The sequence below is a fragment of the Polypterus senegalus genome, chromosome 7 (genome assembly GCF_016835505.1).
Source record: "Polypterus senegalus isolate Bchr_013 chromosome 7, ASM1683550v1, whole genome shotgun sequence".
Taxonomy (NCBI): domain Eukaryota; kingdom Metazoa; phylum Chordata; class Cladistia; order Polypteriformes; family Polypteridae; genus Polypterus; species Polypterus senegalus.
In genome coordinates this window covers 138,750,387-138,778,111 of record NC_053160.1, presented here as the reverse complement: position 1 = coordinate 138,778,111, position 27,725 = coordinate 138,750,387, and the positions used below count along the sequence as shown (strand labels likewise).

The window sequence follows — 27,725 nt, the reverse complement described above, 5'->3', positions numbered from 1 at the left end:
ACCGGATAGTGCGCACCGGATACTATCAAGTGAGCACCGGATAGTGTCAGGTGCGCACCGGATACTATCAAGTGAGCACCGGATAGTGTCTGGTGCGCACCGGATACTATCAAGTGAGCACCGGATAGCGTCAGGTGCGCACCGGATACTATCAAGTGAGCACCGGATAGCATCAAGTGCACACCGGATAGTATCAAGTAAGCACCAAATAGTATCTGGTGTGCACTTGAATGTATTTGGTGCACACCAGAAAAATCCCCAGAAAAAAAATTACACAATGTTCCCTCAGGGGCTCCATAGTAATTTAGTAATTGAATGTAGTAATTCAGCTTATGATAATTATATACAGGAGAATACTCACCCTATAGTCTTTTGGGCTTACTGCAGTAAGAGGCACAGTTTTGTACCCAACAAGCACCCTTCCCAGAAGACCCTGGGCACGGAGAACTAGAAGACTAATCTCACCAACTTCTTCTTTCACAGTAATAGATGGTGCTTGAAGGGCTGGTTTAATGAATCCACCAGTCAAGTTTGGAACAGGACCCAATGAAAACTGGAGAAGACCTGAGGAGTTAATAGACAAAGTTCAACTTTATAGTGACATATTAGCAGTATGTATGAAAATGGCTGGCATGCTGGTATGACTCACAAGTTACTTTATAAGTTTTAAGGTCATTATTTTCACATGTACAGAGTATACATGCATTAGCACTTACAGGTGCTAACCTATGTATCAATCATAATAATTATTTTAATTTGACTGTTAGAAATTTCATGGAAGGTCAAATATAACACTGGACAATCAAGTACCTTTATCTGGCAAATACTATTTTATTATTATTTGTTGATGCACTTTTTAAGTGCTTTCAGTCAGCCAAAAAAGTGGATAAAATGGCTTATTGACAACAGCCTTAGACTGTAAATGACCAGGGTTCCGATTCAGTCTAGACATACTGCAGATTGCAGTGTTTGAGAGTCATTTTGATTGAAACTGTCAGTCAAAAAAGGCCTACAAACCTTGCAATCAAACATAAAATAGAATTCCTATATGTCATAAACCAACTTAACCAACTAGTATAAATTAAAACAGTAGTATAGAGTTTTTGAGTATTGTTTAAATGCAGTAGATATATTACCTGTTCACTAAAAAAGAATGAAAATTTAATTTTACTGCCAGATGAATTTTTTTACAAATTGCAAAACATATATTTGTTGATCCACACATAAAATGTAATGTAGAAACATAGAGCAAAAATGGAGCTACTTTGTATATAGCACTAGTGAGCTTTTATATACACACTGATTTATTTCCAATTTTAACAGGTACAATTATAATTAAGCATCAGCTATTCCTTATTAATTGCTATTTTTCTGCCTGCCAATGTGATGACCTTTTCAAATACATTGGGCACTGAATATAGCATCTGGAACTTGTCATGCATGTGTATCTGAGGATCACCTTGCTAGTTCTGATCGGGTATGCAGTACCATCCTGGCACGAGAGGGGGTGCTGCCGCTAACTGTCTTGTCTCTTTCCTCCACAGTTCAGAGAAGATGGTCCAGGAGACCAACTGAACACACCCCATCAAAACCCATTAGTCCCGCCTCTTCTGAGCTGAAGTTTATAAAAGTTGCTTAAGCGCTTAGCTTATACTTTAGTGCCATCTCGCGCTTGTTTGTTTTCTTGCTTACTGTTTGCTATTGAAAGAGACTCAGTTTACAAGGGATTCTGCACTTCTCTCAGTACCACAAACTAGAAAAGATAGGGGAGAAATCCAACAGTTCATTAGGATGTTTCTATGATAATGCAGATGCAGATAAGTGTAGAAAAATAAAAGTCATCAAACAAATTTTAACCATTAATACTTGTATGTCAGATGGTTGCTGTACACAACAGAATTTAAAAAGGTTGAGCTCAACTTTTTTATATATTTTTATTTGTTAACACTTCTTTTTTGTATACTTTAGGTTTAATTGTGCCAATTACTTAATTTGTGTGTTTGTTGTATGAGTTCAAAGACATGCTGACAGGTTCCTTGGATTTTCAAACAGCCAAAGTGTCAGTCTGTATTTGATTGAGACTTCACAAGACAGCCTCCAGCTTCTACTTTAGTCCAGGTTATATATTGGACATAGAGTGGCCTCTCTGTATATTAGTATTTTCTAAAATTCTGCATCAGACCTTGTGTAATCCACACTCCTCTATCAGTTAGCCTTTCAACTTAATTTTATTAAATTAATCTTTGTATGTTTCCTACAACTTGAATATATTCGTTAATGGACAGAAATTCTTTATTAAAGGGATACTCCAATCAGCTTTTTTAAAGTCGATAACAATCACAAGGTTTTCATGTTACTTGATCATCCGATTCCGGAACCACGTTTTTTCTTTGTCCCTTTCAAAAACTTTTTACACTAAGCTCATGCATAACCAGATGCATAGAAGCCTTATGTCTTATATTAAAGTCTATTTTTATAATTAAACTATAAGTGTTCATTTTATATTAACAAAATGAAATTCTATAGGCTTATTGTTCAGTAACCTTAAAATACTAAAATAAAATTTCCTTAAAATACATACTTTAACTAATAAAATATGGACAAAAATGTATATAAATTCATAATTAAAAGCTGTCTTATTGTTTCATTTTTTCTATAATGTACCTATTTGAAACAGGGTTTAATTAAAAAAAAAGTAGTTTTCACCATTTTTGTAACAACAAATATATATTTGTATATATTCTCACACAATCAATTAATTTATATAGGGTGGTCCAGATCTAATTATGCAATTTTCATTACGCTATAACTTATTATGTTTATTACATAGAGAATTCGCAAAAAAATATTTTTGTTGCCGATAGATGGCAGCACCTGCCCTGCATTCCAAAATGGCAGGCAGACGGTTGTGAGTCAAACAGTGGGTGCGATGTGTTCGTCTTTTCATAATTGCATAATTAGATCTGGACCACCCTGTATTGGCAATGAAACACTGCTTAATTGTAGATATACATGCATTCAGAGGTTTAATCATTAATTGTACTACAGATTTTGCTGTTAAAATATACATTTGCTATATTTATACAGGTGTGTTTTTTTTCCTTCAGTATATCATATCAGCTAGGCATTACTAATTCTTGAGGTGAAATTATTAAATATGGATTATCATTTTAATTATGTAGTTTACCAAAACCTATGTGTTATGGTGTATAAAATCTGTACATTTTGTTTTTTCCATTATATTTTGTTCAAGACAAGACAACAGATGAACTAAGACAAATCAAAGCAGGTTTTCTTTCCTTATACCTCACTTTTATAACAGTTGTTCATAGCTTAGTGCTAATTTGGTTTACAGCCTGGGAAAGGATGCTGAGCTGATACCTCAGGCTATTAATTACTTTACGGATGGACATCTGGGACATCAATTGGGTTTACGGCCTGGGAAAGGAAAAACTGAGGCAATATCAAAGAACTTTATTACTGGGAAGCAAAATTCATCCAACATATTGACAGCCAGCCAATCAGGTGCATGTGTTGTGAAACCAAGGCATGACATTTTCATAATAAATATGCCTTGGTTTGAGACAGGAGACAGAGAAGAAAGCAAAGAGAAGAAGGAGAAGAAGAAAGTACAGAAGAAGAATAGGAACTGACGAAGACGGCACTGGTCGTCAGAAAGGCATCATGAACATCGATTGCTAAATCAAATGCCTCCCTGGGACATTCATCCTTGCCATCTCTAACTTTTTCGTAAGCTTTTTCTAAAGACTATATATATATTCAGACTTTCCTATTAGTACCTATTTTCTAGTATTCTTTGTTCCTGTGGTATTATTATTATTCTTGCAATAAATACCATGCTGCTTTTAACTTTCTATGCTTTGTCTTAATGTCTAGAGTGATTGAAGTAATAAGTTAGATTTCTCTGAGTACCTGGTGACAGCCAGATTTTTGCCATTATATCTGTGCTGCGAGGTTTATAAGGCTAAGACTGAAGGCGCTACTCAATAGTTAGGGAAAATACGATAAAGAAGGTTTTCTTGGCTGATAAATGGTCTATAGTCAAGAGTGCTGAGTCTTTGTATGTTTAATGTATTCTTGTAGACCAAAAGTAATATTTAGGTCTGAGATATCACTAAAACATTGTATGTTGTTTGTGCCGAAAATAAGTAAGTCTCTTGAAGTGCTGAATGGCAGGCTGTTATTCCTATAGCACTTGTGTGGTTTAAAGTGCTAAGGGTTAATCAGCGTGTATGTGTCATTCATAGGGCACTGTTGTGATTAGGGTCTGTGTATGTGTGTGTATTTATCTATGTGTGTGTGTGTTCATCTTAAAGTGCAACAGTAGTCCAACCCGATAACGAGCTTGACGAGAACATTTACCCTTGAGAAAAAAGGTAAAGGGTAAGTAGAGGGAAATACTATGATAATATACTATGCTTTATGACACACAGCAACAAATAATAAACAAAATAAAAATATTTTTAAAAAGCCTATTGTTTACTAAGCAGCAATTTAAATTTTTTCTTTATCTTTTCATTTTCCAATTAAAAGCATACGTTTCTGCATTTTAAAAAAGCTCACTGTCCAAAGCTGTTGGTCTATATGCACAGGACGACTTCTCTGATTACTTTTTTCAGTTTAGTACTACACTTTCTTTAACGTAAAGGCTAACATACCAATTAACTCTCGTTAACTGATAAAAACAAGCTTCCTCTTGCTGCTCTTTTTTTACACTGCAGGAAGTCTGCTGCAAAATAAATAAAAAGGGATGTGGGCTGGCCCAACTACCGTATTACCTCACATAAAGGAGCACTGTAACTAAATTGCTGTAAACCTTAAAAAAGCAGGGGCTAAAAATATTGGTTTTGGTGATCGGCCTTTTACACCAGTCGAGTGTTTTCTTAGTGAAAAACTGCCAATTCCGATCGGTTGCTGATCAATCGGAGCATCCCTACCTACAGCTATCACCCAAAACTACTCACAAGTAATTTACAGACATGACTGAAAATACTGGTATCCATTTACAAAACAATGACAAAAAAAAAACTCCATTCTTTATATCACAGTTAATAGAACAGAAAATTTACTTTGGATTTATGACCAAACACATTAGTTTAAATAATTTAATGGAAAATGGCGTGGACAAAATTATTGGTACCCCAACTTAATACTTTTTAGCAGAACTTTTTGAGGCAATAATGGCCATAAAGTGCTTTCAGTAGCTCAGAGTGAGGTCTGTATACATTTTAACTAGTCGTGTGGCCCATTCTTCTTCAGGCCTCTTAGGTTTAATAGCTACTTCTTCCAGTTGTGACTTCTCTGCTCTTTCCATAGTTGGAAAGAAATGAGATTCAGATCAGGACTCATAGCAGGCCACTAGTCCAATGTTTTCTTCTTCTCCATTCTTGGATGCTTTATTTTGCCCTTATTGCAGATTACTACTGAATGCCCTCCACAGATTTCGAAAAGGCAGCAAAGAAAACTCAAAACATCATTGAGCCTTCTCCATTATTCTTTCCTTTGAAAGCATTACATTTGTTTACTATGACCTCAGAGTTGGTGTGAATTACTAAAAAGCCCTTGTTTTGTTTTGTCAATGGCATTATCTCATTTGGAATGTAGCTTGTCAACATAGATTGTGTCTCAATGAGTGATTATTAGATGGAAGACACCTGTGATAATCATTAAAAAACATTAGTCTGCTTGAATAATCATCACATAACAATTATTTCTTTCTAGTTGTGTAAGCCTGTGCTGTAAAAAGCCCGGACTTCTAGAAACTATTGAAATCATCAAAAAAAAAAATTGAAATGCAGAGTCGGCGGTATGCTCATCACCCTTGTCAATCTGCAGCGAGTTTCTCTCTCGTTTGTCTTTCCTTGGCAGTTTTACTTTGGCGACGGAGTCACTTTCAGCTTCATGCTGTAGCCTCATACTTCTTTCTTCTTCTGACTCGTTAACTTGGGGCTGCTTTGCCAGCACTTTGAGCTTCATGCTGTAGCCTCACACTTCTAGGCTGGACAGACAGACACATACACTTCCACGTGTACACGTTAATATATAAGATAATTCCTAATGGGTTCCAATAATTTTGCCCCAATCATTTTGGAATGTCTTTGCAGAATAAGTTGATTAATTGAGTTCTTTTCATGTTTTTTTTTCTTTTGTTCCACTGCAAATTAAAGAAATGCATGCATGGATAGAAAAAGATCTTTTAGTTGCAATATTTTGTAAGAAAAATTGTGCGTTATTTGAATAAAATGCAAAAGCACAAATATTTTCAGCTGCATCTGTACTGGTTTCCTTTCTGTTGTTTAGATCAGCTGTAATTTTTGTTATGAAACAACAGTTTACATAAATAGGCTAGTTTGCAAAATTGATTCACTGTGCTTACAAATCAACCTTAGATTCTAAGGATTCTAAAAGGTCTGCTCTCTAATTTTTTTAATAAAAGGCAGTGATTATGGATTAGCGTGTTTTCTTACTTTCTGTAAATATACAAATGATCAGTTGTTAAATGTTAGCATAATCTTAATGTTTGATCCGCTTTCTCCAAATTACTGCTTTTTCCCTATAAAACGTAATATCCAATACATTATGGTTAACACTCTACAAGCTAAAAGTGCAGTGCAGATGAACCAATACCTCTTTAAAATGTGGTTATTTCCTCGTCGGCAGTGCTTTGTTGTACTTTTATACTGTGTGATGGAGAGGGCAAAAGGGTGGGTGTCCCAGATGGGATGGAGCATAGTTTCTTAACTGGACAGGAGCCCAGCCCCACAATGACACAAACAGCAGGGGTAAGACTGCACTGCCTCAACCAGAAGATAGACAGAAAATGCCATTGTAGCAATGGGTTGGACCAAGAAACAATATCCAGCTGGGAGACAGTGCAGAGGAAGGACATGGGAAGACAACCTGGCAGGATTACATGCTCCCCTGACACACTAGGTGGCAGCCTCCCTGGATGATAAAACCTTTATGGACACCCACAAGGCACGCTAGGAACTGTAGTCCCATAGGACAGGCTTGTTGGGTTCTGGGGGTGCCGCCAGGATTCATCATCCCTACTTTTTGGGACTTCTAATTGACCCGGAAATACTTCCATCAGGCTATGCCCTGGCACCGGAAGTACTCCCAGGTCCAAAAAAAAGAGACTCTCTACCTCATCCAGGTAAGTCAGGTGGAAGAGACTGATGTTTGCCTGGAGGAGTGGAAGGAGAGAAGGAAAAAGATAAGAATCATATTTGCTTTTTTATTTTTGAAACCTTTGTACAAGGTATCTTTTATTTATATCGGCGCTTGTGTCTGTGAGGTTGTGTCTGAGGTTTGGGATGCTGCAATAAACCCTTGGTGGTCACAAGTGAAAGAGCACAAGATTACCAACATTAAATATAAGATTATATCATAGTATAGATCAGATTATACTTTAAGCAGGGATTAAACATCTTTATTTTTTTCTTTGTTCTATTTGCCATTCTCTTGTAACCATATTTGTTGAGTTAATGTCTGTTGTTTGTTATGTACTGGTTATGTTTTTCCAAGCAATGCAATTTCATACTAATGGTTGTTTAAACAGTATGAGCTTTCTGCGTTGAGCCCGTTGCTATGCCACCAGCCCCACTTTACTCTGAATTTGAGGAAAAAAATAAAATATGGGATCATGAGTGGGGAGATGGAATATGACTGACTCCTTTATAAACAGTATTCGAATAACGCTTTTTGTGAAACATGCTGCACAAAATCACAATTTATTTATTTGCTTCATATGTAAATGTCATTCACATATAGACCAAATGCCAATTACTACAACTAATTACTTTCACAAAATGTTTTTTGTTACAACAGTTTAGTATACTCTGAAGAGTATACTATTGCTACTTATGCCAAGGCTGTAACACAATAATGAATGTGTTTCTGTTTAATTCATGCACAAACATTTTACTGGGCACAAATATTATATTATTATTCTCAACCAGAGCGATTTTTGAATGAGCCATCCATGCAAGCAGAGGTAATCTACAATGAGGAATCACACAGCTGTTACATTTTCTACTGTTAATAAGAGATCATCAAATTTAAGAACCAAAGGAGTGTAAACCTCAGCACATCAATATGTCTCAGATGAACTCTCCATAGCAACTTTCTTTCTTTCTTTAAACCACCAAACGCTCCTTCTTTTACTTATTAGGGAGGATGATCTGTATTTAAGCAATCATCATTCCTACTGCTCAGCATACTATACATTTATCTGTTAATTTCTGAGCCTTCTTTCTCCAGCACAGAATTATTATATGTGAACTGGTGTATATCCCACCTGCAGTGAGTGCAAGACAGGAAGCTATTCCAATTCAAGGCATAGAAATACTTAAATTATGCAGTTGTAAAATATCATGTTTGATTATGATCTTGAGTTATTAAATATTTAGGGTCTACAATTTACCAGTGGGATAGTCACTCTCCTTGATGATAATATTTGTGGATGCTTTTTCTGGATCAATGCTGGCCCCACTTGTTGGCGTAGAGCCTTGCTTTCCATCACCAGATCTAACTGACATTAGAGTAACTCTAAACAACTCAGCAAATTCAGGGATGTCATCGTCCAAAATATAGATATTCAAAGCCTACAAAAAAATACAGAAATAAAGATTCATTATCATCCACTTTCCATACCTAGTTTGATTGTTATAGACAGTACTGGGTACAAGACAGGAACCAGCCCTGGACTGAGGACCAGTTTATGAGAGAGCAAAACAACACAAAGCAGGTTAATTAACCTAATGAGCACATCTTTAGGATACAGAAGAAGTCAGTGTACTTTGAGGAACCATATGGCAGCAAATTATGAAACACAAAAATGTTGAACTGCCATAAAGCATTCCATGAAACTAGGAAGTGCAAGCACAAAGTGAAATATACAATATACTGTAACCGTAAAAGTCTAAACTTATAAAGTGTGTGCTGTCTTACATCTATCAGTCTAAAGTTAAAAAAGAAAAATAAATGAAGAAAAGTGGGGATTAGAGGAGGAAAGAATAAAAATAAAAATAGACAAGCTAACAATAAGAAAATGAAAAAATGCTGATAAAATTGAGAAGAAAGGGAGATAAAGGTTTCAATATGGATGAATGGATAAGAAAAATAAAAAAGTGATGAAGCAGAACAGACTTCCATCAGGAAGTTAAAAATCTGTCCACCCACTTATTTTCTGAACCTACATATTCCAAGTTTGGAATCATGAGTGGGTAGGCCTATAGGAGCAGTTTCAAATGTATGACAAGAATCAACCATTCATGGGGTGTCTATGACATGGCTCAAAACCATGCACATGGAAATAAAATAAAATATAATAATACTGAACGTGTGGCTAGAACATCACAGTCAGTGAAACAGTGATTGTTAGAACAATAATAAAAGTTATTCTGTTTTGAAAGTGTCTTTACTTATAATTTGTACTGTACTGTAAAGATGCACAGGACAAAGAAGAGAAGGGGTGTAATTTAACCACTATTAGAAGAAGAGATTAGTGAGGTAAAAAATGGAAAAAAGAAAAGTTAACTAAAATTCAGACGGTTAAATGTTAAAGAGGCAAAAATTGGACAGTCAAAAAATAAAAGTGGGAAAAAAATGACTTGTAAGGCATGCAGAATTAACAATTACAGATATCTGAAAATGTATTGTAAGACATCTGAAAGTGCATTTATGATATCTTAAAATGAATTACACATATCTGACATATCTAAAAATGAACCTATTTTGAGACATTTTAAATGCAAGTTAAGATATTTTGAGATATGTTGCTGTGCATTTTGAGATATCTTAAAGTAGGTCTGTAGCCATTTTGAGATATCTGAAATGCAATGCAAGATATCTCAAAATGACTTTCTGTAAAATTCTACATTTTCAATGTAACTTCCTGTCCATTTTAAGATATCTTGAAATGCATTTGAGATATCTCAGAATAAGCAGGAAGTGATTTTTTGCGACATTTTGAAATGCATTTCAGATATCTCACAATGGTCTGGAAGTTATTTTAAGAAGTTATTTTAAGTGTAATTAAGCTATTTAAAATGTTTTTCTGATATATTTATATTGACAGATGTTTCATACATTTTTAGATATCTAATTTTCTTATCGTGATATCTTAAAATATCCTCTGCTCCATTTCAAATATGTTAAAATGTATTTCAAGATATCTTGAATCTTATTTCAAGCAAGTATCATGGGTAGATTTATAACACACACACACCACCAACCAAGTACTCCTACCATTCGTTAAATTGTATACATTCTTATTATTATACTTCTGAAATTGTTTCTTTAGCAGATGTGTTGTGCTATGCTTTAAAATAACAGAACAATGTATGCTTAAAACAAATAATTGTTTTTTTCCTAAACAGTGACTACTCTTTGTCTATTACATTTTCTGTTGTTATTGTACATACCTTATAGAGTGAGATTCATACTGAGTGGCAGCACAATGAAAAGCAAACATAAGTACTTATAGCACTTTGTACAAATAATGGTATATTTGAATTGAACTGCTTACACTGCATTGTATTTTTAATAACATTTTTAAAAAGAGCCAATCCACCTGCATGTTGTACTTTCCCTGGCATGCTGTATGAATGCCTGATAAAAAAAAAAGTAATTAGAAAAAGCCAGAGCATGTGATGTAGCAGAATGAAAGATTCACATTTTTAATGTATGATAAGTTGCTGTTGCTGAGAACATGGAAATAGCAGGAACAAGGGAAATGTTTTTGAGTGAGTAATTTCCCTGATACTCACTGATACCAATCAATCCATAATTACACTGGGACATCATACACACTCCATGCAGATCCTAGTGCTGTAAAGTAGAGATGACAGCTCCAAGGTCTGCAATACCACTTTGCCTATGTTAAACCAGCTGTAATAAACTTACTCAATTTTAACCTCAGTAACACTAAATACACGTATATAATGTCTATTTATTTATGTCACTTGATTACATGCTATGCCCATGATCAATATTTTTCTCACTAGACCACTGAAGCACATGCATGCATTATTATTCCCACAGTACAAAACAACATTCTTGCAAAATACCAAAAATAAGCTTCTGCATAGTGAAAGAATGTAAGCAATCATAAGTGTAACTTCTTCCAGTTATTTTTGTCTAGTTGTCTACAGAACAGAGACGACAATTCACATCTGAGAATCAACATTCAATTTTAGTAATGACTCCTGGTGAAGACTTTCCAAGGTGAAACCTCACCCCTGGCCCTGGAAGGCTGCCACAGAGAAACAGTAAATCGCACAGTCAATCTGTTTTTAAAATGACCTAATCTTACAATGTTTTGCTTTTTGCTTTTTTCCTCTTTAAAATGAAATGGGTACATTATTTTGCAATATATGTGTAGTCTTAAGACATGGATTAATGCTCAGTAACATTTTTGGCTTGAAAAACTAATGCGTTCTATAAGTTTTAGGCTTTGTTTTTTACATTGGGATTTTTTAATATCCATTAGTCTTACATATAAATATCTACGCTTGGAAGTGTGTGTGTTTATCTGTCTGGCCTGGAAGTGCGAGGCTACAGCAAGAAGCTCATAGAAAGTGACTCTGTCGCCAAAGTGAAACTGCCGAGAAAAGAAACTCACTTAGCCGCTGATACACAAATGAGGAGAGCACATTGGCAAACCAAATCTCCGAAGAGAGAGAAACTTGCTTAGCTGCTGATAGACAATGGAGATGAGCATGTTGGCAAAACAAAACCGCACACGAAAGAGAACCTCGCTTAGCCGCTAATGCACAACCGATGCGATTGATTGATTGAAGTGCCAGAATCCATGGTTTCTAGGAGCCCAGGCTTTTTATGGTACGGGCTAACACAGCTAGTTCCATTATAAAATGCAGGAGAGGGTTAGTTATTTTTTTAAAAATCACAAAATATGTTTCACTTCAGAACACAGTTTCATGTGGCAAAATAATATATACCATACTTGAGAAGAAATAACTGACTTTAAAAATATGAAACTTATCCTTTAAAAAAAAGATAAGCATCTTCTGCTTCCTTTATGAATTATTAACAAATGATGAGAATTCATTGCTGTAAATTCCTAAAAGACTGCCTTTTAAAAATCTATATCTATAGTATTACCTGTATTCTTGTATATCACATAATGTAGCAGGTGATTTTGTACACTTTACTTTAATACCAGTAATTACAAGTACCTTATTTTATCCATTTTAATGAAAGTGCTCTTTGCAATATAATACAGACAGGTACAGTATGTTGCACATCACTCATTCAAGATTGAAGGCACAGGTGTTTTCCCAGTTACCTTTGATTCTTGTCCAGGGAGGAACGTGATAGTACCACTGGAGTTCACAAAGTCTTCTGCTACATAGGCGTAACTGCTGGAATTGAGCTGAGTGATGGTGTAGTTTACATAGACGTAATCTAAGGTTCCTCTGGTACGCTCCACTACACAGGAGATTGTTGAGCCTTCATCTGTGGACTAAACAAAACAAGAGATCCTACTTTAGCGCTTTTCATTTCCAATGAATTCTAACTTAGTTTGTGGTTAATATTAGAATTGTGCAGATGTTAATCATTGATAATACTGAACATTTCTCTACATTTCTGCATAAAAAGATGAGATATTCGGTTATAACCTTTATATTTTCTATAGCATGCTTACTGATGGTCAGTTTTAAAGGATGTGGTGGCTAAATTGGCACAAGTAAACAATTAGACAAGATTCCAGCCCAAATCATTATAGCCTGAGTATATGCAGAACTTGTTTTTATAATGTACATTAATAATATTTTTTGTTCAATTTGAAATGTTCTGTTCTTTCACTGTATTTTGAGACACCATACTCTAACATTCATGTTTATAACACAATTTTCTAACAATAAATGGCAAAGGATGATCATGCACTTTAGTCTAAGTATTTCCCACATACATATTAATTACCCTTGGAGGACCAAGAATAACAGCAGAGTGTCCCCTAAACAATGAGGTCATAATTACTTCTATAACATGTATGCTTTCTGGATATATGCATTATAAAATATGTCAAATGGTGTCGCAATCCTGGCCATGGCAGACTAGTTTTCATCCCACATTCTTGCAGATGTGCTCTAATGACTCATTGACTTAAAGTGAGTGAATGAGATGGGCCTGTAAGCGTGCCCTGCAATGGGTTGGAGTTAGGTTTGGTACATCCTTTTCACAAGTGGCTCCTTCTTTGAATCTTTAACTGAAGCTATAAACTCTAGCCACTGCCATAACAGGTTTCAAGGATTGATAGAGGAATTAGTAAATTCCCTCTCATGTTGGCATATTGCATATTTGTATGTTTGCTCAAAACAAAATGCGAATCGTCTTTATTTGAAAGGTGATACAAAAGTTACAGCTGCTACATCACAGTTCTAGGACCAGAATTAGATTTTTCGTATGGGCATTGTCTTTGAAAAATTTGAACATTCTCTCTGTGTGCACCTGAATTTTTTCTGGTTTCATTCAACTTATCAAAACTTAGTTAGAGGGGCATGGAATTCTTGAACAAAGGTTCTGACTCTGACACCAACTCCAGCTTTATTACTGTATATACTGTACTAAGATGTAGCAGCAGCTTTATTGGAGACAATATTGTTCTTATTGCTCTGCAATTATAAATTTACAGTATTGTAAATTACAAAGTAATTACAAAGTAATCTCGTGTAGTGTACATGAAGGCGCTAACAGATGAAGATAGGGGCGTTCATCATGATTGGGATACTGCAGGACTCGATGTAAAAGATAAGAAATGCGAGATATCAAGTTACCAACAATTTGCAATAAAGCTCCAGTAAAAATGTTGCTACATTGTATATAAACAAAAAAAACATTACTTTATAAATAGTTTTAAAATCCAATTATAATGCCGTTTTTGTTAAAGTTTTTCCCAAGTGCCAAATATTAAAAGCATATTGAGAAAATGAAGCATGGCTGATATGCAAAGTGCAATGAAAAGAAGCCATCATAGCACATGTGGAGAAAGACTTCAAATTAGAAGGAAAGGAGGTCTGTTTGATGCTCCTTCCACAAACCAAACTGTATTTTAGATAGAAGCAAAATTTTCTCCCAGATAATATTAAGTGAGAAAAAATAGTAACTTGTGTGGAGCCGTGGAGCGTGTGTGAGAAGACATTCTTTCCTTTGATTCTTCAGCTGATAAAGGCTTTGTGCAGCTTGCTCAATACTTTCTTAACTCTACTGCAAAGTACAGCAGATTTGTTTTCATTAAAATAAAACAGAGCATATTGAAATCTGTGAACAGATATCAAATTATTTCTGTCTTTTGTGATTTGTTAAAATGCACCAAATTCATTAGAAAACAGTATAGCAGATGGGAGTAGCCAGTTAGTAGCCATTAAAAACCAGTCCCATGCACAGCTCTAATGTGCATATAATATACTGTATGTATACCCTAGAACTGCACTGATGCTCACTCTTTCTCCTTAACTTTTTTTGCAATCTTGCTTATGGGGCACAGTTCAAATCACATGGTTTTGCTGCAGAACAATTACAGCCACTTCCACTAAACTTGATGAAGATGTCAATGTTCTTGTAAAGGATTTGCATTTAGCTGGCATATGTATGTGTTTTTGTGTTATTATTTTAGCCACTTCAAAAACTTACAGATGATACAGTTGGACAGCATTTGAGGCCTAATTACCGGAGTCAGAATCAAGTAAACGCCAAAAAAGCCGATCCCATGACCGTGACTCCATAGTGATGCACGTTAGTTGGATTACTTGGTAAATGTAAATTGACCTTATTTAAGTGAATTTGAATTCTGCCTTGTGCTCAGTTCATCCAGGACAGGATGTAGATTTTATTGCCCATATGATGGATTAGGAAATGGCAAGTTGGATGCTGATTTATACATTTTTGAAGATAAAAAGGGGAATATTTCCTTGAATAAATATGGAATGATTCACTTTCTAAGGGGATCTGAAAGAAAAGCTTGCTAAATGCTGTATAAAGACACTCTCTACAACTTTTTGCTCTACTCACACATGAAATTAAATATACATGGGCACCTACTTTGAGTTCTGCTGTGCTACATTAGGTAATCATGTTTCTTATCCTCAGAATAACACACTTAGACTCTATAAGTTTCTAAAAAGTGCATGATACAATAATTCTGAACAATTAGAATGTTTGGACATTTCGAGATTTGTGTATTAATCAAAAAGTAATACTATAATATTTTAGATAGCACTCAAGTAATTCAAGTCAGGAGGTAATCCTGGGCAGAATGTCAGTTCTTCACAGGGCACACTCATACAATGGTCACCTAACAAGTATCTTGTTTGGGAATGAGGGAAAAATGACCCAACTGGACAAAAAATCCACACAGACACCTGAAAAACATGCAAACAACCAACTGCCTCTGGATCCATAAGACAGTGTTTATGGCCAAATCAATTTTAAGAAATGTTTTATTACTTAACCAAGGAAATAAAATGAACTGATAAATATAATAGCTTAATTTATTTGTACTGTTCCTTTGTGGAAATAGCTAAAAGATAAGTTGGCAAATTGGATTAAATTAATGAATGATTTTCCACTCAAAAGTGCATAATATATGGTAGAATAAAAATGAATAGGAAAAAGTTGACTAACTCATGATGGACAAAAAGTGCAATTTTCTATTATCACATAACCATGTAAAAGTTAGCTTTCATTAACTTAAAAAGTGCACAGGGAGAGTAAAAATGAAGACTGCAATCTCTCTCTGGTAGTCCATCTTACTCTTTTTACTGGTTTCCCACTAGTCTTTACTTTGTCTAAAATTGTTATTAAAAGAAGATGCAAGAAAGTAGCTCTGGCTAAAAAAGTTAAATAGGCACCCAATGGAAAAAAAATAACTGTTTATGCTCTTATCCAGCAATTGTCCAATTATTCCCAGTCTACTTTTCTTTAAAGTAGACTAGGGGGCTTTGCCCCCTGCTCTCTTCGCTCGCCAACTCTGGGCCTGTACTACACGCCAGCCATTTCGCGTTTCTGCCACTCACATTGTGAAGAAGGGGGCTGAACACACACCAAGGAGATGCAGTTGCTCCTCTGAAACCCCCTCTTAAACCGAGATACAATGAGAAACAAATAGTTGTTTTTCTACCTCCTCCTCCATCTCTAACCTGTTCTGCATGTGTACCGCGTCAACATTTTTGAATTCTTTATGGCGTCATCTATTCTTTGTTGTTTATTTCTGGCCCCGGGTATGAATAAATCTCTTGGCACAAAGTCTCATCTCATGGGACATGAAAGTGTCTCTCTGAGAAAATCACGTCTCGTCTCCTTCCAAGATTTTGTTTTTATAATAGAGAGACGAAATGTGAGCCTTGATCATTTTCACAACCAATATAGATATTATAAAATAACTTTTTTGCTGGGAGTACAACCCTGTTTCCTGACCCATGTTGGAAAGTGGCTTCACCCCATGTCAATATTGAATTTGTTTTCCAGTCTTGCACTTTGTGAGTCTAAGGATAAAAAATAACTTTGAACAGATGACCTAATTTCACTAAAGATATTTGCTACTTTGAAGGAGTTTCTATAATGTGTTTACATTGGATAAACTGTTCTGTGTATTTATGGAATCCACACTTTTGCAATGTAGGTATCTAAAGTGAACTGACAGTCTCAGGAGTATTGTATATGGCCATGCAATTGTTTAATTCTCATTCAGTACTATGACTAGCTACTGAATATAAAAATATTAAAGGAATAAGTAAGAATTAATGCTCATATAAAAATAAAATGTGCTATATTCTAATAATCGTCCATCTGAAATTATTTAATTTTGGCCTTTAAAATCTTTGCAATACTTTAATAAGTTAAAATAGAAACCCTTCTGTGTACTGAATCCAATGCCGTAAGTATTATATAAAATGTTTTAAACAGCAGGAGACCTTGTATTTCTAAAAAACTAGACCACAAAAGTTCTGTCAGAATTTAGTTCCTCACCACTAACACAAAACAGTACTTACTTTTAACCTATGCTAAAATCGTAAAACCTTTTTTTTTCTGTTTAATGTAATAAAAATTGAAATGACTAAGGGTGGAATGTGGCACAATCAGTACTGCTGCCCTATGGTTCCAAAGACCTTGGCACAAATTCATGGAGTCTGTAAGTTCTGAGTTTTCTCTGAGAGTTTCAGTATCCATAGACACATGTGTAATGTTAACCTGTGGGTCTAATTTGGCCCTGTGAGTAGGCCCTGCAATCGAATGGCACTCTACCTATGGTAGGAGCCTAGATTGTTTTTTATGCTAGTGGTATACTCTCATTTATCATTTTCCCTGCTGAAGACAAAACAGCAAAATAATATGAATAAATAGTAGCTAACATTAGGGCTACAGGGTCCTGTGAATCCAAACAGTCCATTTGCATAGTCACTCTTCTGTATTATCAGCTTTGCTGTGGCATTCTCTCCAGACAGTCTTGCCCCACCATGAACAGAGATCAATCTCAAAGTAAAAGATTCTTCTCCTTCCTCCAACACATCATCTCGCACTTCCACGATAAAAGATTTACGTGTCTCTCCTGGTTGGTACTGCAGGTAGCCTGAAATGTTACGCAAGTCAGCTTTGGCAGATTGCCGATGGAGTTCATGGATGTCTGCTTGGCTCAGCCAGCCAGAATACATCCTTACATCTTGCATGAGTCCAGCATATCTATCTTTACCATCTAGGCCAGCACCAATCCTCAGCAGAGCTGGGCCTGAAAAAAAAGGAATACATTAACCACTATCATGCAGTGCAATACACTGTTAGAACAGAGAAATACATATTGGGAATGCATTAGTAAACAGTAAATACAATTGTCAAACTTTTACATAAACCATAATGAACAATGTCATGACCACTCAATCTACTGAATTCAATGACAGAATTTAAATTATGTCTACAGAATGTTAAAAAAAACACAATCCCAAAAATAATATGACATGGTACGTATCTGTATTAAAGGGAACTCCACACTAGACCAATTGTGTCATCATATCCGCAAATTAAAAGCTTGAAATTAGTGCAGGAAAAATTCATTGTTGAAAGGGTTGCTTTATTATTTCTGTGATGGCCTAAGGTGTTACGTCTATTCTAGTGGTTTGAGTTCTGAACTTTTGTAAGGGTTTAAGAGATAAAGATACTATGCTGCTTGTTCTGTGTAACAGGTCCCTTCTGAGATTCTAAGTTCTGCTACCTGCAAAATTTAGCAGTTCGTCTTATTTATTTATTTAATTTGGTAATTTATTAATTTATTTAATTTGCCCACTAAGGGCTGGGCAGTCTCATGGCCTTGGAACCCCTGCAGATTTTTTTTTTTTTCCAGCCCTCTGGAGTTGTTTTTTTGTTTGTTTTTTCTGTCCTTTTAACCATCAGACATTACTTCATTCTTTGTTACTTAGTGTTGCCTCATTAAATAAGTCAACCAGCTATAATTTATGGTCAGATTTATGACTTTATAAAATTGGATGTAAAATGTGGTGGTGAAAAAATCATTTTTCAAATAATTTTTACAAAGTTAAGGTGGTACAGTAAATGTGATGTTGGAATCAGTTTGAATGTGTCTTTGTGTTGATACTGCATTTCTGTCATTATTCTGAGGAGACTGTATGAATTTCATTGTACTATGCACATATGACAATAAACTTGAACTTAAATGTCAAACATTAAGGCATTCTTGCTAGAATTGGCTGCTGTCATATCAGTCTTTTTCATGTTACATAAAAAAATAAGTAAATAAAACAGTGTAAGGCTGGTCTTGGAATGAGGAAAAATTCTTTTTAAATCTAAAAATGGTGCTGTGCATCACTCTATCAAATGTTTTGATTCATACATATCTTTCAAAAATGCAACACTATTTACAAAATAAAGTCACATTGACCATTGAAAAACAAGAGGCTATCTCAGAAGCATCAGGAGATAGGAAAAAAAAAATAGCAGAACAAATCAACCTAGAATCTGAGGCTAATTTCTCCTTGGAAAATTAATTAGATGTTTTTGTGTCTGTTCTCAGAAGTTTATGCATAACATTACTCTGCAGAATAAAAACACTATCAATTAGTATAAGCCACTTTCGGGGTGTTTATAAGAAATATAGTGATTTACTTCATGATATAGAAGTACATTTAAAACAAGAATAGCTGTATCAGATATATGAAATGTTGAAATATGTGCACTTCAGTTTACATGTTTAAAGTGTAAATGTTCTCAATTGTGCTAGAAATTTGTCATTTTTCACCCTCTAAGAGAAGTTCGTAGAGGGTTAGATCCCTGGTAAAGGATAAAAGAATAACATCATATACGAGGTGTGATCAAAAAATATGATGAAGGTTTTAAAAAAGAAACGTTTATTGCAGTAAAAGATTTACAACTACTAGTCACCCTCAAAATACTCTCCTCCACTTTGAATGCACTTATCCCAACACTCTTGCCAATTTGTGAAGCAGTCCTGGAAGTTTTCTTTCAAGAGTGTCTTTAGTTGGGCTGAAATCGTTTACCTTTCATGGTCATTTTCAATTTAGCAAAATGCCACAAGTCAAATAAGGTGGATGCGGACACAGCATAAAATTTTTATTGACAGAAATTGTCATACTAGAAGGGATGTGTGACAAGGAGCGTTGTCATGATGAAGAATGAAACCGTTTCAATATTTTCCTTGGTTATTGATGTTGAAGGACGTCCTGATCTTTTCTCGTCTTCAACCGAGTCAGATACATTACGAAATTGATCAGACAACTTGTAAACAGTCTTAATTGTCGGTGCAGTGTAACCATAAACTGATTTTAACATCTGATGGGTTTCCTGAGCTTTTTGCAATTTGAAACAAAATTTCATGTTAATGCGTTGCTCGATATCCATCATTAACGACAAACTTGAAAAACACAGTTGAACTCAACAGTGGCTTACAAACAACTGACAGTATGAAACAAGCTGAAACTTGTCACAAACTAGGCTCTAGAATGGACATGTCAGAACCTGCATTGAATTGCTTTGCATTGCTCCTGAATGGTGCTCTGCATCAACAGTCACCGTACTTTTTGATCACACCTCGCTGCTCTTTATATAGTCTAAAATGATACCCCATATGAATGGATCACCAGTAAAAAATCAGATATCAAAAATATAATATTAATGATCAGCATAGCATAAAACAACAATCCACATGCCTTATATTACTAATCAACAGTTTTTGGAAGTTTTGTGAAAAATTGGTCAGCTGTTGCGGCACACACTACGAGTCTGTCTTATCATTTTGCTAAAGAGGCCAATTGCTTTACTTTTTACCACAAGGGTGTAATTTCATACACAAAATATGGTCCAAAGACTGCCTAATAATTAGGGTTTATGGTGTCTAGTGAGACAAAAATAGAGAGAACTCATAAGAGCTTGAAGATTTGCATGACTATATGTCAAAACACGTCAAACGGTATATCATATGTGTCTCAGGAGGCGCCAGTCAAACAAAAAAACAAACGGAGGTGATTTTTTAAGTATTCATAAGTAATTTAAATAAAAAAAAACATGCATTACTATGATTTTTGGTAGAAACAAGTATATTGGTCATCTGGCTTGCTTGTTTTCATAATGTTTTTCATCTTTTAGTAATACAGCATTTGTGAAAAATGTAAGTATGAGGACCAATTTGAGGGCAGACTGTTGTAAGGGAGTAAGTTTTGGATAGTCTTTAAGGTAATTACTGCTTCCATCCCTACAGTGGAGGAGAATATTCTAAAAGAAATTTTATGTCACTTCTGTCCTCCCACCCCCACTCCTCCTGCAACAGAACTTCAAAGAAGACAATGACAACAAGTTATCATCTGTCCGTAAATCAACAACAGTGACAACAACAATTAAATGGACATTCATATCTCTTGTAACTACAAGAAAAGACGCGCCAGATTGTTCATCCGCACATCCTTGATTGCCTCCCAATTCACCCATTAGCACCTCAGCCGCTCAACTTTTCTATTCACCTCTGCTGGTAAAACAAAGCACCACTAGACTAAAAAAAAACATTAAATCACCTTTCTTTCCATTCTGCCACGGATCCCCAGACACACTGTGTCACAATGTGTCAAAAAAGATTCCAATAATGTATTGTTTGATTTTATCCACTAGATGTCAACAAAGACCGTGAGATGAACTGAGTTACAGTTGTTATTATCAACAGCAATACTTCATACATATTGTTAATGATTTTGGTTCTGAACTGCAGTAAGAAACAGAGAAAAGTGAGAATAACATTTTTCTGCTTTATCCCCAAGTCTGAATGTGACAGGAATCACCGTTACTACCATCTTTTTAGATTTCAGGTGCTTATGGTTGTGCTTCTGTATCGAGTGAGTTTATTTTTGCAGATCTTACAACACACAGATGGAAAGTTCAAATGACTCCACACTTTTAAGTTTTTTGGTTTTTGAATCTCTACTTTCTTCTCTACTCTAGCTCAAAATATAATTAACATTATTCCTGATTAATGAAGTGATGTACGTAATACATAACAATTAAATTAATTGAACACAAATATGGTTGGCAACTATTTCTAAAATCGGTTATTATCAATGACATCAGTTAGTGGTTGCAGCCCTGATATTGTGACTGATTCAACTTAGGAGACATACATAACAGTATTAATTTCCTATTATTTTAAGAACCTAATTCAGGCAAAATTAAAATTGAAAGGTTTTCACATACTGAGAACATTTCACCAAAAACATTTCCAGACTGTCAAATCACTAACCTAATTTTAAACCACAGACAGAAAAATGCATCCAGAAAACCAACATTCCTAGTCAATAAAAAGGAAAGGTTTTGAGTCAGGGTAGATGATAAAACCAGAGGCCAATGCCGTAAGCTCTTAGAAGCAAACAGGGAAACAAATTTAGAGATGAAATGAAAGGAAAATATTCTCAAAGATCCACAGGTCTTGGCCAAGTTTTTCATATACTATTATTGAAAGGCCAATTTAAGGGATAACACAATGGATTAGATTTTTAACTTTTAGATTTTAAATGTATCCTCCTAGTTTGACTATAATAATAATAATAATAATAATAATAATAATAATGAATTGAAAAAAATAGTATTTTAAGAAGTGGCACGGTATTCAGTACAAATTCCTCACACCTGTTTTTTTGTAAATGGAATATGGAATGGTATACTAGAGATGGTAGTATTTGTAACAAGGTTTCTTTTACTAAATGACATTAAAAGTAAAATTGCTTTCAAAGCAAGTAATAAGCATTGTCAACAGTGAGACACGAGATCAAGACTGAGGTACAGTTGACTCCAGTGTATTCTCAAAATAATTCATTTAATTTACAACCTTTATTTTACAACTTAATTCCAACCAAAACATTCAAAAGCAAGCACATGGCTTCCTTGAGATCTATTACTCTTTTAAATAATCAAGTATTGGAACATCATATAGTGTATAGTTAGAATTAGAAAGTGTAAACTATGACATTATCTCATATTAATATTTCATTGCTAAAGGAATTTTACAGATAAGCAGTTAGCAGGCTTAAAGAGTTTTATAGATTTAGTTTTACAGAAATAATAAAAAGTGAAAAATTCTTTATTCCTGATATCTACTGAGTTTCTTTTTTTTTACCAATTTTTTTTACTTTTCTTACTTTTCATAAGTATTGTCAAGCCGTCATTCATTGTATGAACATTTCCTCCCATCATATCTAATTTGGTTTTCTGATCAACATCCCACCCATATCCCAAAACAAGTAAGTTAGTATGACTAGTGACTGAAATGTCCCTGTGTGAGTGTGTAACAGTGTGCACATGAATGTGCCCTGACAAGTGTGGTGTCTTGTAAAGTACTTGTGCTCCCTGGATAGACTCTTACCCCCTAACAATTCTGAATTGCAATAAGCCATATGGAAAGTGGAACATATAAATAATGAATGAAATAACACAATCTAATTAACATGTTGCTGTATACATTCGTATTTCTCATCTTCTTTGGGTATATTTGAAAGGTGAAAATCAAGCAGCAGAAGATTGTCTATAAATGTACAACAAAATAAAACTCCTCAGAAATGTAAAGAGACTAAATGAATTGAATATTTTTATAATTCTACAAAAAAAAAGTTACTTATATGTAAAATAACTCAGTATTCAACAACAAAAAGGAAAAAATGATAATTACCATCAGTAATGGAGTTCCCTTTCAAGCTCTTTATGCTGCCTGGAATCAGGTTGCCATCTAGATAAAAGTGCACGGTGCCATTACCCAAACTGATTATCACATGTAGCCAGGCATTTTCTTCAAGATTCCTCATAACTTTTGCTTTGGCAATGTGGGTAACATTGTATCCACTGGGTGTATAGTATAGAAACAATGACACATAAGACTCATTTGTTTCTATCTTTATTCCATAGAACATAGTGCCATTTTCAGTTCCTTTGGAGACAATAAATCCATTTGTGTTAGCACTTGGTATTAACCATGCAGAAAAAGTAAAGGTGGTCAGAGTTTGGCCCTTAGATATGGGATCTGGAAGAATTAGGCTTCCAAATGCACCTTCATTTCCACTAAAGTACAAAGCATCAGTGGCTGAGTGGTGTCGTCTCATGTGTGGCCTCAATTCCACCTGATCAGGAAAAGAGCTTTGCATAATCAGATCAATCATTGGTGGTAAATTAATTGTGAAAGCATCAGACTGTATTTCCCAGCCAACACGAACCATACCAAATGTCCCCAGCTGTCTGAGGACGGTAAAGCTGGTGATATCTGACATATCATCTTCTGTTAGAACATCTTCTGCTACCTCCTGGATTCGACTTCCAGGGTCTATTACAAATAATCCAAAAGGGTCGTCATTTGGAGGAATGATTACTGTTGCATTAAGATTAGTACTTGCGAGTTTACCTTCAGTGCCAGGAAAACCTCCTGCAGGATAAAAAGATAGATATGGTAACATATAAAATATTTACCATTTTGTTTACTATACCTTTATCATCTAGCATAATTAGTTTAATTATCAGTTTGGTTTACAGGAGGAGATAAAGAAGGAAAAGTATACATGGAAATTTTATTTGAGTAGGAGATAAGGTCAAGGAAGGGTAGTCTCCGTTCATCAAATTTGCTACCACCATAGATAGTCATCTCAAAGATTATAGGCAGTGTCTCAGAAACTAGAGCTTAGGGGTTCCTGTCTAACAAAGGGCATATAAGGAGCCTCTAAAGACACAACACAGTGTGTTTTAAACCAGTAGTTAGTGGTAGAAATTCCAAGAGCAAATTTACTGGGTCCCTATTATATACTGGCAAGCACAGTGGTCTGTGAATGCTGTCCTGAACAAGTTATTTTGACTTACTCAACACAATGCTCTGGAGAACCGACAAGTGATTCAGGGGTGAGGAACCCCAGATGTGGGATTTATAATTGCTTTCCTCTTCTTAAGTCTTGCTTCACTGACAGACTGAGGAGATCGTTCCTCCCCCAAACTATGCGACTCTTCAATTCCATCCGGGGGAGTAAAAACTAACATTATTTAAAGTTATTGTCTGCTTTTACATGTATTTTTATTACTATTTAATTTAATATTGTTTTTTGTATCAGTATACTGCTGCTGGATTATGTGAATTTCCCCTTGGGATTAATAAAGTATCTATCTATCTATAGCGTCAGGAGGGCAAAAAAAGGCATTGTGTAAAAGTCACCAGAATTTTAAAGAAATTGCAAATTTATTTATAAAACTTGTGAGATACTGATTAGAACAAGGGGAAGGCAGGCAAGAAACACACTTAGTTAGAGAACAACCCATCCATATTTAAGTGTGCAAATACATTTAGGTTTCATCATCATCCTTTGTTTTAAACACGAAAACTTAATTCAGTTGATTCTAAAATCTATGGCATATTTCTCAATTCAAAATGGATTTGACACTAATAAAGACAATATGCCTTTTAAGATAATGTTAGATATTTTAGTAAATATTTTAATGGTAATAAAGAAAGATGAGTTAGTAGTAGTACTGTATATCATTCTTAAAATCGTGTCCCCGGAAATGCTGGACTAGTAAAACAATCTTTGATTGACAGATGATTTAGCTTATGCAAAATAATTATTAACACTATACATTCTATTAAATTTGATAGATAGATAGATAGATAGATAGATAGATAGATAGATAGATAGATAGATAGATAGATAGATAGATAGATAGATAGATAGATAGATAGATAGATAGATAGATAGATAGACTCATTTTTTTATTGCCTACTATGTTCGGTCAGAATATCTTTCGCAATCTTGAGATCAAAAACTCAGGTTGTGCTGTTCCTTGCATTTCGATAGTGTCATTAAAAAATATTACCTGATATATTAGTCAACATTAATAGGTACAGTTCAGAAAATTCTGGAATATTATCCTGCACTGCATGAAGAGTGATTGGCTGGGCTTCTTCTCCATTCTGGAAAATGATGGATCCTGACGTATTGGAAAATTCTAATCCAGGTGCAAGTGCTGAGCCATTTTCATATATCTGCCAATGAATGGTGACCATGCCAAATATTCCTCTGTTTCTGATAACCCTAATAAAAAAAAGACATGTTTACATATGAGGTTAGAGTATTACATAAATCAAAGGCAACTCAAATTTAGTCAACTAAAGTCACTGTATATTACTACATGACATTAATATAAAGGTTAAAACAAATACAGAAAAGTGATGAATGGAATCATTGCAAATGATACACTCCTGTACCATCTTTAAATGGTGCAGAAATGTTAGACGTTTCAAATTTAGTCAACATTATAGACAGTAACAGGCAGTGTTTTTAAGTCAAGTATTTCCTCCATATCATCTTTTCCTCTAATATAACCATCCATCCATTTTAAATTTGTCTGTCCTTTTCAGGGCTGTGAGGACTTACTGCATATACCAACGACACAGGTCACCAGAAATCAAACTGGGACGGCATACACTTGCAGACATTGGGATAACATGGAACATTCAAGCTACATACAAATATTGTCCAGACTGAACCCTTAATTCTGGAGTTGGTACTCAGCAATACTAAATACTACACTATTAACAAAATATAATTTAATAAAATTAATTGTAAAATGAAAACATGCAGATTAGAAATGATAACTAATTTATTGCTAAAATATTTTGAGGAAGTGCTAAATTCTGCTGGGTATTTATTTGCCTTAGGTTACCATCATTTTCTAATTACAAAGAAATTGGGTGATGACATTTATTAAAGGCAACAAAATTGCAAGGGGATATATTAGTAAACTCATAAGAACTAATTACATCACTGCAAAAACCAATTGAAATAGAGCTACAAGCAGTGATCACTGTTGGACAAACCTTCAGAAGCCTCAGGCCTTTTCACTACTTATGCAATCATTGTCCATGTACCATTTTAAAAAAGACTGAGACATCTGTACCCAATTCAAAGTTCAGTACCCTAGGCGCATAAGGTACATTGCAGGAATCAGTCCTAAGCAGTGTGTCGATCAATCTAATGGCTCACACACACATACATACACTAATTAAAGTTAATTTAGGTTTGCCAATTAAACTAACTTACATGTCTTTGAAATTGTGGAAGTAAAAACCAAGTATCCAAAGAAAAACATGCACTGACAAAGGGAGGCCATGCAAACTCCTCAAAGACAATGACCAGACACAGATCTTAACCCAGGGCACTGAATCAGTGAGCCAGCTGCATTCACCATTTATCAATGCTATAAAGTTTTCTTTTTTTTATTACTGCAATATTTCAGTAACTTTACCTATTTTAAAAATACAAATAGAAATGTGTTATTCAACATTTATATTTATAAAACTTATTTACATAGAACTATAAGCAACATTTTTTCCAAAAATGTCTGTATGAAACTGACTAAGCTATTTACGGTAAATGTAAAATGTTGACAAAGTAACAGTAGAAGATTAATTTCTATACAAGTGAAGAATATTTAACACTTAGTCTTTTTATGATCCACTAATGCTTAATGAGATGCATTTAGTCACTTACTATTGTATAAAATGAACACCAAAAAAGTATTCTTACATAAAATTATTAAAGCTCCCTTCCTCAACGGATTTCCCCAAAGTCTCCAGTGAAAATATTCCGCTGGCATCGTCATTTGCCTCAATGACTGCTGTCACTTGTTTAGCTCCATATACAACTGCATCACCTGGAAAATAACACATATGGATATCAATAAATACTCCACTTACTATCCAATCAACACTTTGTCAAAATTGGATCACAGATAAAATAACACAACTGAGATCAGTATGGACTTGACCAACACTGAAATCTCTGGAAAACAAAGCAACTGATTGTGGGAAATTTAAAATATTACACTTGCAAAGCCTGTTGCCCAGTTTTATTTTTTCATGAACATGCATGTTATTAAATTTGCAGTATCAGTTATCTTTATTGTACATCTTTTTCCTTGAGTTTTCACACAGTATGCACAATAGACAGTTGAGTAATAGCTTCCCTGTTTTACCTTCATCTTTTATTTCATTATCAATTGCTTTGTAAATCTCTTTGTCATAGCATACAGTATAGTAGGAATCAAGGCCTATGCAAAAGAGCACTTATGGATGGATCATGGCTCTTGCCCTGGCATGAAGAAAGAGAATGCAATAATGCATGCATTGACTGGAGTTGAGAGGCATAAAT

At 34.8% G+C, this 27,725-nt stretch overlaps 1 protein-coding gene across 1 annotated transcript in view; it reads right to left on the bottom strand.

Annotated features, from left to right (window-relative positions):
- Window positions 1-27,725, bottom strand: part of adgrv1 (adhesion G protein-coupled receptor V1) — a 669,968-nt gene that overhangs the window by 464,057 nt on the left and 178,186 nt on the right. The window contains exons 18-24 of the mRNA XM_039759338.1: window positions 27,102-27,228; window positions 25,390-25,607; window positions 23,216-23,959; window positions 17,397-17,770; window positions 12,332-12,508; window positions 8,447-8,627; window positions 362-564 (exon numbers count right to left, since the gene is read on the bottom strand). Coding sequence (XP_039615272.1) covers window positions 362-564; window positions 8,447-8,627; window positions 12,332-12,508; window positions 17,397-17,770; window positions 23,216-23,959; window positions 25,390-25,607; window positions 27,102-27,228 — 2,024 coding nt within the window. The remainder of the gene's footprint in view (window positions 1-361; window positions 565-8,446; window positions 8,628-12,331; window positions 12,509-17,396; window positions 17,771-23,215; window positions 23,960-25,389; window positions 25,608-27,101; window positions 27,229-27,725) is intronic.